The sequence below is a fragment of the Odontomachus brunneus genome, unplaced genomic scaffold (assembly GCF_010583005.1).
Source record: "Odontomachus brunneus isolate Ranch 3 - 2012 unplaced genomic scaffold, Obru_v1 Obru_scaffold_054, whole genome shotgun sequence".
NCBI lineage: Eukaryota > Metazoa > Arthropoda > Insecta > Hymenoptera > Formicidae > Odontomachus > Odontomachus brunneus.
In genome coordinates this window covers 496,330-512,675 of record NW_022639504.1, presented here as the reverse complement: position 1 = coordinate 512,675, position 16,346 = coordinate 496,330, and the positions used below count along the sequence as shown (strand labels likewise).

The 16,346-nt window shown below is 43.1% G+C and overlaps 1 protein-coding gene across 2 annotated transcripts in view; it reads right to left on the bottom strand.

The window, feature by feature from the left end:
- LOC116845611 (integrin alpha-PS2) overlaps positions 1-16,346 on the bottom strand; it is a 75,539-nt gene that overhangs the window by 10,811 nt on the left and 48,382 nt on the right. The window contains exons 5-7 of one of the 2 annotated variants that reach the window (XM_032818514.1): positions 12,365-12,426; positions 435-483; positions 70-150 (exon numbers count right to left, since the gene is read on the bottom strand). In XM_032818514.1, the coding sequence (XP_032674405.1) occupies positions 70-150; positions 435-483; positions 12,365-12,426 (192 nt within the window). The remainder of the gene's footprint in view (positions 1-69; positions 151-434; positions 484-12,364; positions 12,427-16,346) is intronic. The other variant, XM_032818515.1, reaches the window with a different exon arrangement.

The window sequence follows — 16,346 nt, the reverse complement described above, 5'->3', positions numbered from 1 at the left end:
GGGGGGGGGGGCGGGTGGGAGGCGTTTTTTAATAAAATACGGGGGCGCCTGCGTGTGTATACGCGGTACCTGGTGCTTCGGCTTCGGAGATGAACAACATCGACGCCACGAACTTCAACCTTATGTCGGTGGCGATCGAGTATATCTGACCTGCAATTTGTTAGGGAAATTCCCCACTAAATTACTCCGTAAAATCCAGCGCAATCGCACACTCTAATCGCTAATCAACATCCGTCCTTGTTCCGCTCTCGTTCAGTCGCGTCACGCCATGGATTACGTAATTTTAACCGTGAGAAAGAGAGAAAAAAAAGAAAAATAATGTACACATCATAATGGCGGCTTGAACGAAAGATTTTTCGGTCGATTGACGTTCGCCCTGATGGGCACGCAGACGTCAACTCACGAACAATAATTTTGAGAATGAAGATTCTCACCTTGCCAGTACCAGCTACCTGGTGCGCCTATGAAGACTCTTTCGCCATCCTGAAACAAACAGAAAAGTAATCGTAAGTCTCTTTTCTTTTCTTCTCAACATGAGAGAATATTGCTAACACACTTGAATTTTTTGCGCTACTTCAACGTCTTCCCGATGGCGATTTTTTGGAAACAAAATTGGATTCGGCGGATGAAAAACTTTGGCAGAACGTGATTCTTTGACATGCTGCTTTCGTGGGATCAAAATTATAATTTTTTTTTCGATTCTCCAAAATGTTCCGGTTTTGTGGTCATTTATAAAACTAAACCCTAATGTATTCCTTGCAATATGATTACTCGTTTTCGCGTCGATTGTTTTCATGTATTTTTTTTCTTCTTTTCTTTTTGAAGATAAAATACCCCTCGCACAAAGCAAAAGGAACGACCAACGATCTCGTATGATTTTCAGTGCCTCGGGCGACTCGCAACCAGGAAACGGACGCACCCACGAAAGTCTAATTTTTTCTCTTTTTAATTTATAAGATAATACCGCTGATAGGGGAGGGCTCGTGCGCGCGTTCGAGATGCGATAAATCATGTGGCTCGCTACATATATACGTATGTGCAAGCCGCACGTTCGCCGCACGCGTTTGCACGTAGCCGCGCATGTTAAATGTACGACCAATCATGGTGGTCTTCGCGATAAAGGCTTTCTTTTATAATCTTTTATAATCTGTTTGTTATGATTTTTCACCGGGATTGAACATTACAGTAGTAATGGGCGATTCAAAGGAGTGAGAAACTAGGAATTGCAAAAACAGAGATAACATCCGCACAGCAATAATGATCGACAGAAAAATCAATAGAGATTTAAATTCAGACTCGACATACAATAGGATTCGGCATACAGTGAGTCTTTGAATACAAGTGAAAAGAAGACGTGGGCAAATTCAAGACAGGTCTCGCGGAATATTCGGGAGATGTTTATTGTCATCTTTCGGCTGTGTTGACATCTCTCGACGCCAGCCGACGACGGTCGATGACGTAGCCTTTTTGCCCATTGTTTTGACATTTTCGCGCGTCTCGTACGTCTCTATGCTCAAGTCATTACGTTCCGAGTCGGCGAGCCGCGCACACGAAGCACGTGTATCGGCGCGTTAATCCAGAGACATTATCGTCATTATCGATCATTAAAACATTTAATCGTACTCTCGTCGGCATCGCGTTTATATTAATACGTCTATCTCGGATGAAATCTGCGCGAGTGTCAGTGTCACGACGGAGCAGAGCCGCGAGCCAGGATGCTGGACGCCGGAAGCCAGGATGTCGGGCGCAGCACACCGGGACGTGGACAACGGTGCATCATATATTTCAAGGTATGCGAGATCATTTATTATACGAAATGATTTTCTTAACGGCCGTTTAACGAACTTACCGGGAACAAAGAAATATCCTAGTATTTTCGTAGCACGCTACTTGAGTGAAGTAACTTACTCAGTACAGAAAACTGAAGTCAGTAAACTGAAGTAGTTTACTGACAAGTAAACATCTAACCCAAAAGGTAGACTCCGATTTTTTTCTAATTTGGCACAAATATAGAAGTACAATAAATATTTAAACCATATTTTTTGTACTTCTACATTTGTACCAAATTAGAAAGAAATTGGAATGTAACTTTTAGGTTTACTTGTGAACTTATATTAATAACCAAAAAATAAATCTTTGCCTATGGATCCTAAAATATTTTATTCTAAGATATTTGCTGACTTATGACTACTCTTAATATTTCGAGATTCTTCATCGACCTTTCAAGTTCGACAAACCTGCAGAGAATCGCGATTTTGACTCGGATTCTCTTTCTCACTTACGAAGTGACACTCATTAACGTGATACGATCTCCGTATGTGCAAAACGAGAAAAAGCTCGCTCTACGGGAATAGCCAGTCGACAAATGTACGATAGAAGTACGCGAGAACTTGCGGTGGAGAGCACTGTAGAGTCGCGGAAACTGGAAATTTGATTTCACGAAGGATGCGTGCTCTCCGCGATTATACAACAACCCGTAAATTAAAAAGTGAATCGAGTTATGACAATGAAATGACGCAGTGAATGTTAAATACAGCACCGGGGGACAATCGCGCGTGCATATCGTGTACACAGTAGCATACATTATTTATGATACGTAATAGAAGTAACCGCGCTTTTGTCGGGCGACATTTGTCTGGCGCGTTAAACGCACGCAGGACGCGGCACTACAACCGCACAGCCCGGCGGATTTCTTTGTGATCGCGCAAAAATTATTAATCGTCACAAGCGGCGTGTACCCGATGGCCGACAGTGCCGACAATGCGAGTACGCGCGTCGTAACTCGCAGTCAACTTGAACGCTCTCTCCAAAAAGGTACAGAGCCGCTGGTACACACGAGGAACAAGCGCGGTTCCCCCCGCGGGAGCGGAGGCGTGGAAAAATCGATGTACTGTTTCAACGTGTCTCCGTGAAAGGCCAGACATAACGAATGAGCTACTTTGTGGAACGGAAATGTGACACAGTGCGTGAGGCAGGAGAGTCCCATTTGCGTTGCCACTGAATGAATATCGCATTTATTTTCGTTTGTTTTCCGGAACGGGATACCTCTCCCGGGAGAGAATTATTAAGCGCTCTCCTCGCGATAGAGAAACCGTCTCGAGAGGTTCACACAAGGCGCATACACGCGCATACATACACACCGTCCGCGATGTAAGGCCTCGTTGAATCGGTACGTGAGAACTCGAGTGGCTCTCGAAATTGTCGACATACTCAACACTGTTGACCCTTTGCGCCTGTCATTCCCATGCGGTGTATCGAAAGTTGCTGTACAGCCAGCGTGTGTGCATGAGAATAACTCATATTTGACTGTCCATCAAATTGGCAGCGCAATCATAAAAATCCCTTTACTGTCGAATTTATGCAATTATTTGCCACCAACACTTCATTTAATTATTAATTCACATGAAAATGATTGTTAAGTTGAATATATTAGTTTTAAATAGACACTAACTCTTTTTCTGCGTATTCAGATTTGAATTTAGAATTAAATGCAAATTTCCCAGTTGAATTACAATTACAAGTGACACCACGAGTGTATCGTGTGATTCAACTAGACAATTCAGATCTAACTTCAGATTCCGATCTGGTTAGGTTATCTCACAAGCTTCAAGTAACGACTAATAATTTACCGTAGTCAGTATAGACCGTAGTAACTGAATATCTTAATGCAAGTTTCGTTCAATACAAAGTGGATAATTTTAAAAATTTTGCATCACGAATCGTATGAATCGTAAGAAAGCCGCGGAACGATCGAAGGACGCGTTATGTTCCCGCGGTAAAAATTAACCGGAGTCCTCGGCGTCGAGGTCGCGACCCTGCGAACCATCTCATTCGCCCGTGCACCGCCAATAAGTTTACGTATCGTAACGGTGTAACTCCCACGCACCTACCTAACGGCGATGCCGAAGAGTAACAAAGATTACAGTCTTTCGCATACATATTAATCGACGGGTCTACATGAATGATCATAAGAGAGCCTGAATGCGCGGGCACATTCCACGATAAGATCATGCAATATGGATGACGACAGATAGAACGGGAAACGTTCGCTACTTTTGCGCGATTATACTTTCAGATCGAGTCGCGCTTGCTCGCCTTGTCAAAACGAAGTCATTGCCTATTGAACGCCTCTTTTATATTAAGATTATGTTGGTATGAACGAAATTTATTTCAATCATATTTTCACCCGAGATTATATTATTTCAATGTGCTTAACACTCACAATTACACACTTGTGAAGAGAGTGAGAATTCAAATTGTTGTGAAGCGGAAAATCGATTCTATAGTAATTAATTATACATGTAATTGAGTAGTTCTAAAGACAATGAAACAAGGAAATGATTTTGAAATTTACGCAAAAGCAGACTCTACTAATTTACTTGACAAGGTATCGTTCAAATGTCGCCGGGATCAAAGTTAACCGCGTGACAATGTCGTTACACTCTCTTGAGATGCACCCACGCGCGGATGTGCTCACCCACGCGAAGGATCCGCCGTTGCAGGGAAGTAAGATGCAATTTCTATGGATTAAGTGGGAAAAGGGAAAGAGGCAGAAAGAAAGAGGGAGAGAAAGAGAAGAGCAGACGCGTTAATGCGAGTACGCCGAGAAAGAAGGAGAACGCAGCGCGGATGAAAGCGTGTAACACGAGATTCCATTTTTATGCGGCCGCGGCACACTCACCCTACGCGACACGCGATATCTCGTAATTGCGATGAATAATGTTACCGGGGATTATTAGATTATGGTCGCGGTTGTTTTATATTGTTGACCTGGCGTAAAATTGCGCGATTATTTTCCGTAACTCTAGACACACGCGGCGCGGACGCGATTACGGGGGAAGGAACGAGCGAATGTGAATTTTCCGAGCGCATAATGCGACATAATTCTCGGCAAGAATTTTTTCCGCAGCTCGACTCGTTATATCATCCGGAAGGCGAAAACCGGCCGATGAAGCCGGCGAAGAAGCTGACGGTGGAAGAGCGAGCCAGCGTCGCTCGGTGGCGAGGGTGGCGCGCCGCGAGCGACGACAAGGTAAAAGCGCGTCTAGTTTCGTTTTACTCTGCTTATCATAAGAAACGGCAGCCGTTTATAAAACAATGTAACCGCCGAGAAGGCAAGAGAGAGGTAGAGAGCAAGAGAGAAAGAGAGAGAGAGAGAGAGGACCACCGGCGCGTAGGTGGCCGGTCTCCTTGCGGAGTCGCACAGCGCTGAACACGAAACACGGTGACAGAACGAAATGTCCGAGCCTTAAATGGCCACCTGAAACTCTCCCGTTGTTCAGCCCGTGGTCTCTCCTCTCCTCTCCTCTCCTCTCGTCATTTCCTCCTTCGGCGAGACATCGCGCGTATGTGCACATTTAAAACGCGCGTGCACGATGACGATGACGAGTCCCTCCCTTCGTCGGTGATGTCGAGTTTTCCTCGTATCGTTTTCCGGCGACGTGATAACGGCTCTTTGACTTCGCTTGAACGAGATACTGGTGGAAATAGATACTTACTACGAGGTGATTAACTTGTTGACGAACGAATAACCCTGGATATCGGTATCATGGTGAAAAGTTCGCTCCACGACACGAGACGTTCTCTTAACATATTTGTCGTTTAACCGTTTTCCGAGACATAAAGCGCACAGCAGATTGACTGGAGCAGATTGACAAACACTTTAGGCAATTAATTGCGATTGACTGTATAAAAATGATAGAACGACTTGGTCTTTTTTAATTGTAATATTTCTCTGATGATAGTGGAACTCTGAAAAAAGTACTTATGTCCTGAAAGGAACATTCTGTACATATACAAATATATACTACATCTAAATAAATGTTACTTGTTACTTTCAAGTATTTCATAAATTCACATATCCGCGAATCTATTATGAAAGTTCCATCATAAGTGTCAAATTCATTCAAAATACATCCTGAATCCTAACAAGTTTAGCATTTTAATGAAGAATTTTAAATTAACGCATAAATTCGGTTTACTTACTACATAGAATTGAATAAATTCTTTCTAGGAAAGGTTCGGTTAATATTTTTATAAAGAGAATAAATTGTTCGAGGTTCTGCTCCAATCTCCTGTATTATATGGCGATATTCTCTTGAATTGTCAACGACGACGTAACGCGGAGAGTGCATCGTGTTGTGTAATAATTTTGGATTTTTTATTGCAAAATCCATTGGAAAATTCGAGATAATTTATTGCACAAGGTGATATTTTTCGCCTCGCAACTGTTCGAGAAGAGTCCGATGCGGATGTAACGACTCAGCGACGTAAACTCTCGGTTCCGGTGGAATTACAACGCGGTGTCGTCGTTCGTAACGCAACTGCCGGCACAACGGGCACGTTGGTCCTAATGGACTCGCGATTGCTTATCAGAACCCAGCGAAAACGTATCCGCTGCATTCCTCTCTTGTTCTCTCTCTCTCTCTCTCTCTCTCTCTGTCCCCTTTCTCTTTCTCCATGCCGTACTGAACCAACGTCGACAAATTCTCCGCGTTAAAGCCGGGATATGCGAAACGAGTGGAACTCTATTTTTCTGTACTTTTTGTTTGGCAAACAAGTTAACATTCGAGCTGTCAGGCGTCGGCCGCATCGATAAGACGCGCAGACGATTTAGGGTGGCGCCAGGTTGAACGCGTCTCTCGGCGTGTTCGCTCGTTCGTCGTCTCGCGAATATTATTATTTGTGACTCGTCGCAAGCCGACGAGGAGAACCGCGATTCGCACGGGAACAATGGACCCTCCTCGTTGGCCAAACAATGTCAAACGTGCGAGCGAGTCACGTGCACGCCCAGCAGAACGGTGTCCCGATGCACTCGGCGATGCGCGGGTGCAACCGAATGCGACAGTCGTAACTTTTGCGTGCGGCCATCCATTTGTGCTCTTCGGTGCCTTTCCACCGAGTGGAAAGCCACCGTTTCGCCGGTCGAACCTGAAGAATGAATTTTTTGACGTGTCGCGCAAGATGAATCAGGGGTCGAGCCGACTCCGACTTTCGGTCGTCTTTCGGTTCATGACTCATGCGAGCGAGTCAGAGGCAGATTATGATCGATGCGTTACCGTGTTATGCGTGGGAAGTGATTAGGATAGATGCAGCGGCCGTGTATATTAACACGTCGAGCGCCATCGCATATGACAGAGGCAAATTGCTTAAAATATTGCCAATCGCGCAAGTTGCACTTCCACAATAATAATTAAATAATTAAAATCAAATGAAATAAGGCATTGTTATTGTTATAACTGAAATAAGATAAAAAAGATATTACTACGATTGGTAGTACGATATCAGGTAATGATAATAATAGCAGTATATGATAGTACTTAATAGCATTTAATAATCCTTAAGTCACTAGGCTCGTTAAATTAATATTGATGAATATTGATTCCTAAATATTTAATGAAATAATTCGTAATTGGATAGATGAAACCGTCACGCACGAAAGAGTGATGGGGTCCCCGATGGCGAAAACTCACGCGTCACCCAAATACAGGCGACACGGTAGCATAATCGATCTGTTGAAACGTGCGTCGGGCAATTTCTCCGTCTTACCGGTCACTACAGCGAACGCTGCTGAACGGATTAGCCGGACGGTAGTGTAAGCAAATACGAGCATTTGTCGTGGAGTGCTCGCGTGACGCGCGGAGAACCCGGCGAACCGCCGTACCGGCAGGATAGAGGAGACAAGAGAGTAAGTCCACACGATGTGTACCCCCCGTGGAGCGGCGGGTGGAAGGGAGAGGGATGGGTCCCGGTGCTTATACACGCGAAAAATTTGCAACCGAGACAATAGCGGTCGGGGGACCGCGGGGCCCGCCGCACGAGACACGACCGGCACGAGTTGTGTTCTGGCGCCGATCGAAAAGGGTTGCTGCAGGCGAGCGAAGGGTTGGCAGGAGGAGTTCCCCGAGATGGAGGTATATACGGGGGTCCCATCTGAGATTGAAATATAACCGCGCGCGCGGCCTAAGATACGTACGGGGGGAGAAGGGGGAGAGGGGGACATGGTGAAATTTCAGCCAACAGGCACTGCGTGCACAAACGTGCTTATAAGTGTGCTGCGGTTAAGTGCAGCATTCCCCTCGAACGCTGTCGGGGAATTGTACACCGTCGTTCGGCAAGAAATGGGAGGGGGGATGGGGTCGAAAGGGCCGATATGCGAGGCACTGACAAAGCAAGAAAGTGTTACGAGCGGGGAACGCCGATGTGTACGCGTGATAGACGCGAAGCGGCTAATGTGTGCGAGATAAACGAGTGTTTTCGGTTCAACAAAATTTTGAGCTATTTTCTTCCCCTTTCTTTCTTTCTCCGTGATCTCCGCGCCGACCACGATGAGTGCCTCGACTTATGAGGGTTTCGACATCCAGATTAGATAAAGTCGCGATAAAGTCGTTACTTTTCATATTCTTTATTGACAGCAATATGTCAGAAAAAAAGAAGAAAAGGAAAAAAACGATAGCAATTCTTGAGATAATGGTTAATTCTTGGATTCAGGTTAATAAACTTATGTTATCAATTCTTAGGACTGATTTTTCAATAAGTTAATTTTTCAATAGTTTAAATTTAGATTTAAGTTAAACTCTATTTAAATACGTCAAACACATTCTTGTGAAATACAGTTTAAACGTAAATTTAAACTGCTATTGAAAAATGGACTTTTAAGTTAACAAAAATAAAGTGATAACGGATGATTGATAATTGAGTATTGATTCGTTCATTTCTATGCGGGTAATGTCTAATTCATGATAATATTCAATTCAAACGGCGATAATATTCAATTCAACCTTTATACCGATCATGATATGACAGAAGCTTTAATAAATTTCTTGTACCTATGAGATGAGTTCACAGTGATAGGTGAAATTAAATGCTCGGTAGAGAAAAAGAAAGAAAGAGAGAAAGAGAGAGAGAGAGAGCACGTGTGCAGTAAGGAGGAATGAAAAATTCAGCAGTCATAAAACAGTCTCTAAGACACACTGTGCTCGATGTATCTACCTTTCTCCCTAATCGTGCTTGTATCTTCTCCGATTGTTCGTGCAAACATAGATCAGGCAGATCTTGCCAATCGATTTACCTCGAATTTAACACAGGACGATTTCTCCCCACGAGAAAGCACGGCTGGAATAAAAATAGCTACGTACGAGAAGATACCGGGGACTTATATATTTCAACCGTCGAATCGAGGGTCGCGCGCGCAGGGAGTTGGACCGAGAGCCAAGTCGAATCGATTGATACCGATCGGCTATCGATCGATCTTATATAGATCGTTGGGTGGATAAGTCGTGGTACCAGGCGCAGTCAGAGCTTGGTACCAGCAGCGGCGGTTCATCGGTGAAGATCGATGGTCGATCGTGTGCTCGATGGCGTCGAGAGGCCCTCTAAATCACGCTGTAGGGGATTTAGCGCACGCGAGGCTTCCCCGGCATCCCGACCGCCGTACAATGGTGTTTGTTTCCCGAAAAGAGATGAGAGAGAAAGAGAAAAAGAGAGAGAAGGGAGAGAGAAAGAGAGAGAACAGCGAGCTAGATGGTAATACGGCTTTATTGGGCGAGAAACCAAATTTATCCGTTTCGATTGTCGTTAAATAATTTCAGTTATCACAGTGACGGCAGGAAATTCTATTTAACCCTTCGTATTCATACTGGGTGGTTACCACCTATAACTAAAATTCAGCGCTATTATACATCTTCAATTTATGCATTAGTATGCTCAACTATCAAATTTATCAAATGTAAATATATGTATATACATATATGTATATACATGTATGTATTTATAAAATTGTAAATATACTTTTTCCAGAGATGATTCATTTTTTTCTTTAAAAAAACATTTCAACAATAAAATACTAAATTTTTACTTAAAATTTATTTTTAATTAATTTAATTTAATTAATTTTTACTTAAAAATAATAAAAATTACGAAAGTTACAAATTTTTTTGCAAAAACTCATTTTTTTTTTTAAATCGCGAAATACAATAATTTTGTTAATATGAAATTTCTTCAATTTTAATACCAAAAGTATGTAAATACTTTCTATAAACATTAAAGTTAATCCATGAATTTATTCAGAATTTTAGCATAAATATTTTAAAAGATACAGCTGTTTGAAAATTGCCATGAGTGGCAACCACCCCATGCGAAGGTTGAAAAAATAAGTGTGTATACGAAAGGTTAAACGTCATTTAAAGGCTTTAATATACTAATTAATTATTATATCCTTCCGCTGAGATTTAAATTATTGTTTCCAATATCCGGTAATGTTATTATTAACTCTTATTAGCTTTTTATTCTTATTGCTAATTATACTTATCATTTGACAAAACTCTTAAAAACAAGAAACCTATGCGAATTTACTCGCAGTTGGCGTATGGAGCTTTCTAAATTTCTTGGAGGGCAATCTAACACAAAACGAATCTAAAATGGCAATATTTCCACTTGAGGTGATAGTGGAAATACTGTCACTCGAAAACGCAAATGCGAATGTTTCACTGAAGCCTAGAGTGGATTCTGACTGCATAAGCAAATGTTTCAATCGATTAGAGTGGATATATTTCTGCAACAGTGGGATATATCAGATTCCTATTTCAATTTCGAGGGGAAATATTCACTCGACTGTTTAGAGCGGAGAATTTGTTCTATATTAATGAAAAAACTATTCGAATTCGAATGATCACTGCACTCCTCGAGTGAGATTTCACTCCAAGAAATTTGAAAAGAGAGAGAAACATAACTCGTACTTGGCAATCCGTATCGTAATGAAGGTCGATCTCTGGGCAGCAATCAGGTATACCCGAAATTATCACATTCGCAATATGCACTTTATAAGCGAGCGGGTGCGATCGGAATTGAGCGCAGGCGTGGTATTAACATTGAATGCTGAAACGGAGCTAGGAGAATCGGGTACGATTCGCGACATGCATTAAACATCTGCCATATAGTCGCGCAATTCTGAATTATACATCCGTGGCGAGATAACCAACCAGCCAGCCAGCCAGCCAGCCAGCCAGCCAGCCAGCCGAGTATCCGCGGAATTGTCCTACTATTTCTTTGGCGGGCAATCGTCCCGATAACGTCACTCTTTACATCGGAAGTAGTACGAAAGAATCTATCGTGTGAAATTTCTCACCGTAAAGAGAAGATTAGCTCGCGATCGCAAGATCACACGCGATCATATACCAAACGCTCTTTGACGTGTGTGCTGCGTCTTGGAAACATCATCGTAATCGTCACGGAATTTTTGCGATTGAGCGGAAACGATCGTTACGCTCGGGTGAAAGTTGCGGCGGCTGCCGATTTGTCGACGGGACTCGATCGTCGCCGATATTTATCGCAACGCCGGCCGCGCGGATGACGCAGGTATCGACGCGCGAGGATCGTACAGGTGCAACAAACGTCCGTAGGCGTACCCGCAGATGTGCCTCGGGTAAAATGCGAGCAAAAGGTGCGCGAGCGCCGGCCTATAGGCCAACGTCGTCGGTCGACAAGGAACCGAGCTTTGGACAAGACAATCGGATACGAGAGAGGCCCGACGTTCGGTTCCGCGCTATGCGCGGATGCGTCATGGCACGAATACGAATGCCCGGAACGACGAGGTGCGTAAGGCAGGAATTCGCATTCCTGGCCATATTCGGCCCTCGCCGATCCCCCTCGTGTCGCCTTCTAAGTCTTCCGAGACGCTCCACGGGGGTTTACTGTATTTACATTTGCGCGATGTGCTTTCACTTGCACCGCCAAGTTACGCGTGTGTGTGTTATCAGATTCGTGATCCTGATTCTTAGCTCTCTTTTGTGAATAAAAGTGTCTCTCTAAGTGTGACTTCGAAGCTTTCCGAAATTATCTTATAAACGCATTTTGAGGCGTTTTTACCGATAAAAGAAAGTTCTAAACGAAGGCCTTTATACATAAATTCAGGATGTCGGAATATGTGTATACTTGGAGTATGTTCCGAGTTCTCTCTTTTCTTATGAGCAAAGTTTGATTCAGTGAAGACGGAAAAAGAAGTTAGCTGCAGCAGCATGAATCTGTATGCTAAATTTTATTATAATATATGGATATCCAAAAGTATAGCTGCCAATAGGTATATGATATTTAGCTATGAAATCAATGTAGTAGCAAAAGTTTTAGTTGCAGCGAATTTTTAGTCGCAGCAACAAATACATTTTCAGCAAACCATGACTAGTTGAAATCTTCTTTTTTCGTGGATCAAAACTTCTACAGGAAATCAGAACTTTTTTTATACTCGTGGGGGAAAAAACGACAAATTTTGTGCTATTTCTTGATATTATTTACGTCACAGGGTAACGTTTTATTAGGTAACTTTGAAAACCTTTAAAGCGAGTGAAAAGACTTAATATCTTTGACCTACCTTGGATAACGCGGCTGCTAAACCAGCTTGACAATAACCCTGCCTGTGATAGCCCCAAAACCCTGAAACAGAAAAAAGGACTATATCGTGTCGTATTTCATTCTTTCAAAAGGAGACATCATATCTCGATAACTGCGTCTCTTTTTTTCAACGCAGATTGTGGGCGATAATCTGTGGGCCGTAACATTTTTTGTAACCGCCGATAAGAGTCAGAAGTCGGAGCAGCGATAGGAACGATAATTCTGTGAAGTATATAGCCAAAAAAATGAGCTCCCGAATGTGTTCACACGTTATCGGCTAGGAAGCGAAGCTGGCGTCGCTTTAGAAGACACGGCTGCACGCACGAGCAGAAGTAGCGCGTACATGCACGCGTCATTAATTCCAGATCGATCTTCCGCCGTGACGCCTTTGCGATTCGTTTTCCTCGCTCGGGCCGCGAGAGGAGAGCGCGTTCCATGACGATTCTTGAACAACGCGGCCTAGGAAATGGCCGCTGAATATCACGGCTCGTTAATTAACTAGATAACGCGACAGTACTTTCAGATACGATGGACACTAACGGTGGTAGCGGTCGTCGCGGTCCACGAGATCGACGTTGCTCTCGTCGAAGTTCTTTCGGGTCGGGCATCGCGTATACTTTTAATGGATGAATAAATCATATCAATTTTTTATGGTTACGCACCAAGTACTTCATGACGGTGAGCGAGTGTAACGTAAAAATCGCGGAAGCTGCATGATTGGGCGTTATTTAAAATGTCACTTGATTAAAATAATCGAAAAATAAATGGTCAAAATTAATCAATTGTCATATGTAAAATCACGAGCTTAGTTGATCGACGAAATTAATTATTAGTCCTGGGACGAATTTTCTCCCGACCGGAAACTTTCTACGCATGCACAGAGTAACGTAGCAGTTTGATGTAAACAATTTCCAATAACGATTTTAGGCGTAAATAAAGAGTTCATAGTATGAGCCCTCTATGAGGCTGTTACGTCACTCTACGCATAGAAAGTTTCCGGTCGGGAGAAAATTCTCCCGAACTGCCAGCATTATATTAGTCAAATTTAGATCCGATTGATTATACACTGATTAGTAATTAATTTCATCAATCAATTAAATTATTCGTGATTGCATATAGGATTGATTGATTAATTTTGATTATTTATATCGCGGCAAAAATAGCCTTTTAATCGATTAATGGCCAACACTGCGAGGATGGCACGCTAAGGCAGACGTCGGTCTCGTAATTAGTCGTCGATGTTAAGCGCGAGTAGCAAATTATCGGCCTCACAGTCCGACAGAGACCGACCGACAGGGTCAGTGCCATTCCGATGGCTGCAGCCGCGGCGGCGGACTGCAACGCGCTCGTAAGAAAATGTTACCGCCAATGTGGCCGCGTGTGTGAGAGAATATCCGGTGGCTGGTGGCTCGTCCCATAGGATCCGGCCTTCTTCTACATACGCGCACGTACATACGTTATGAACGCGACGGAGGGCCCCTTGACAGCCGATCGGTCACTTTGGACGAGCTGTCAGTCACGCAATTACATCAATCCGGTCGTTGTCTTCGTCTTCGTCGTCCTCGTCGTCGGCGGCGGCGATCCGGTCGCATCGCGCCACGAAAAAGCAGATATAAAACGAGCGGCCGGCGCCACTCGTCCAACATCGGTTACTGTATGTTTGTGTATGTGTGTCGCTCCTCAGGATCATTTCGTGTGCAAATGCAACGGGGTCAAGTTGGTCCAAGTGTCATTTGTCGGCCATGAGTTTCGCTTATAAATTTCTTGTGAGAGGAATGCCGGAGAAGAAATCGTAAAATGTCTCTTTTAGAATATAGGAGAGGCATTCATGTCGAACAAAGTGAGGGGAAGCCGGGTCAAATTGACGCAAAGGTCATGCCTTTTGTTTTATATTTATTATTGAGGAAACAATCAGTGGGGAAAAAATTACAAAATGTTCTTCCTAGAATATAGGGAAGATATTCATGGAAAGTGAGGTAATTAGGGGAGACTAGGTTGAGTTGGTCCAAAGATCATATGTTGGCCATGCCTTTCATTCATGCGTGACTCATTGCGGCAGAAACAAATAAAAAGAAAACCGCAAAATGCTTCTTTTGCGATGTAGAAGAGGGTATTTGTACTCTAAAAGGTACATTTTGCAATTCCTTTTCTGTCGCTTCTGTCGCATTAGAAACGCATTAGAAATGAACGAAACGCATAGTCAACGTGACCTTTGGCCCAAGCATGACCCTTGGCTCAGCTCGATCCGGTCTCCCCTAATCGCTTGATTTTTCAGCGTAACAATGCCAATGGGAAGAATCGATCGACCGGTCGATTGGAATGATTATCGGCGTATCGCAATAATCGTTATCCATCCGTGGAGTAACAACGGATGCGTCCGACCGCGATATCGTCGGTGGTCGGATCTATTTATAATCCGTCTCCTCTTCGCGCTTTGCGAGGGTGCTATTCTCGTCGGCAAGAGGCCACTCCGGTCTCGAACACGAGTCGGCATCAACGACAAGTGGAGGAGAGAACCTTCTCCTATCTCACGAGGAAACGCTCGCGATTTTTCCTTTCTTATTTCTACGAGCGTCGAATGCATCGTCGAATGACAGATGGTGACGTGCGTTCCTTCGTAACTATTTTCAGTTCAGAGCCTAATCATGCCATTTTGTTACCATAAGCATAATAGGAAATACAAAGGGCAAAAATCTCAGTTGGATTATAAAAATTAATACCGTTAATATCGTACGAGTTAATAAGAAATAATGAATCGTCAAATAATCGCGAGTAGTTAAATTATTCAAAAACACAGATTGACTTTATTTGTTCGTGATTCTCGTGATTTTGATGTTTTCTTATTAGGATTTTTGACTCTAATTTAACATCGGAATGTATTATTGAGATATTATATATGATAGTCTTGGGACATCTTTACAATGTCAACGTGATAAACCGAAAATGATTTTGGCCATCGACGGTGAAACGTCTAATAAAGAAATCGGAGCATTACAGGAGACGAGTTAGCGATTGCGTTGTATGGCCGACCCTTAATCGAGTTACGAGGAATGAATGGAGCTACTGTAATTCTCATGCCAGTCGCGTGTGTGAGTGCGTCGGTGCGCGATTACGTACCCTGAATATGCATTATCGGGTCACTTCTTTTATTCAGTAATAGTAACCATGATCTTAGCGTGATGATGTATTTTTGTTATCAGTACGCATTGATGTACCAATTTTGCAACAAAGTTTCTCCCTTTTGCAACAGAAAATCCTCAAATTCAACACTCGACTGATCGTGATCGTTAACGTTTGAGAATACTAATAAATCAAGTGAATTTCAGTTCCCAAAATATATGTAGCATATGTGCTAAATGAAAAGATAGTGAATTACTGCAGAATGATCTGTTCCTCGGCTACAACGTCCTATAGTATAATTTGTATTATAGAATTCTCTGCGTGTAAGAGCCATAATAATCGTTAGCTGTAAAATTAATTGACCGTTCCATAATATGAATATCCGCAGCAACGATTTCGACGATAAATTTTGCTTTAAAAAATCGATGCACGTGATGCGATTGCACTTTAGCAAAAAGAAATGTTCCGTCGGAATGATATAACGAGAGAGGAGAAATACACGTTTGCTCGTAGTTAGATCGTAGTTAGATCGGTAGCTCGATCGTTATCCAAGTAGGATCAAGTGCTAATTGGCCTCATTAGAACGGTGCCGAGTTAGTATCTTAGTCCGAGGCGCCTTCTAATTATTATTTTTCTTTCGGATGCCTCTCTCTCTTTCCTAACCGCTCGGACGAGTGGGCGCCTTTCATCGAGGAATGCACTTAATGCAATTCGCCGGTGCTTCCTCTCTTTCTCTCTCTTTCTCTCTTTCTTTCATATGATCGTCATGTACGCTAAGACGCATCAGAGATGGTTGATAAGAGCTACCGATATATGTTCGCTTTTGCTTCTGCTTATTTAAT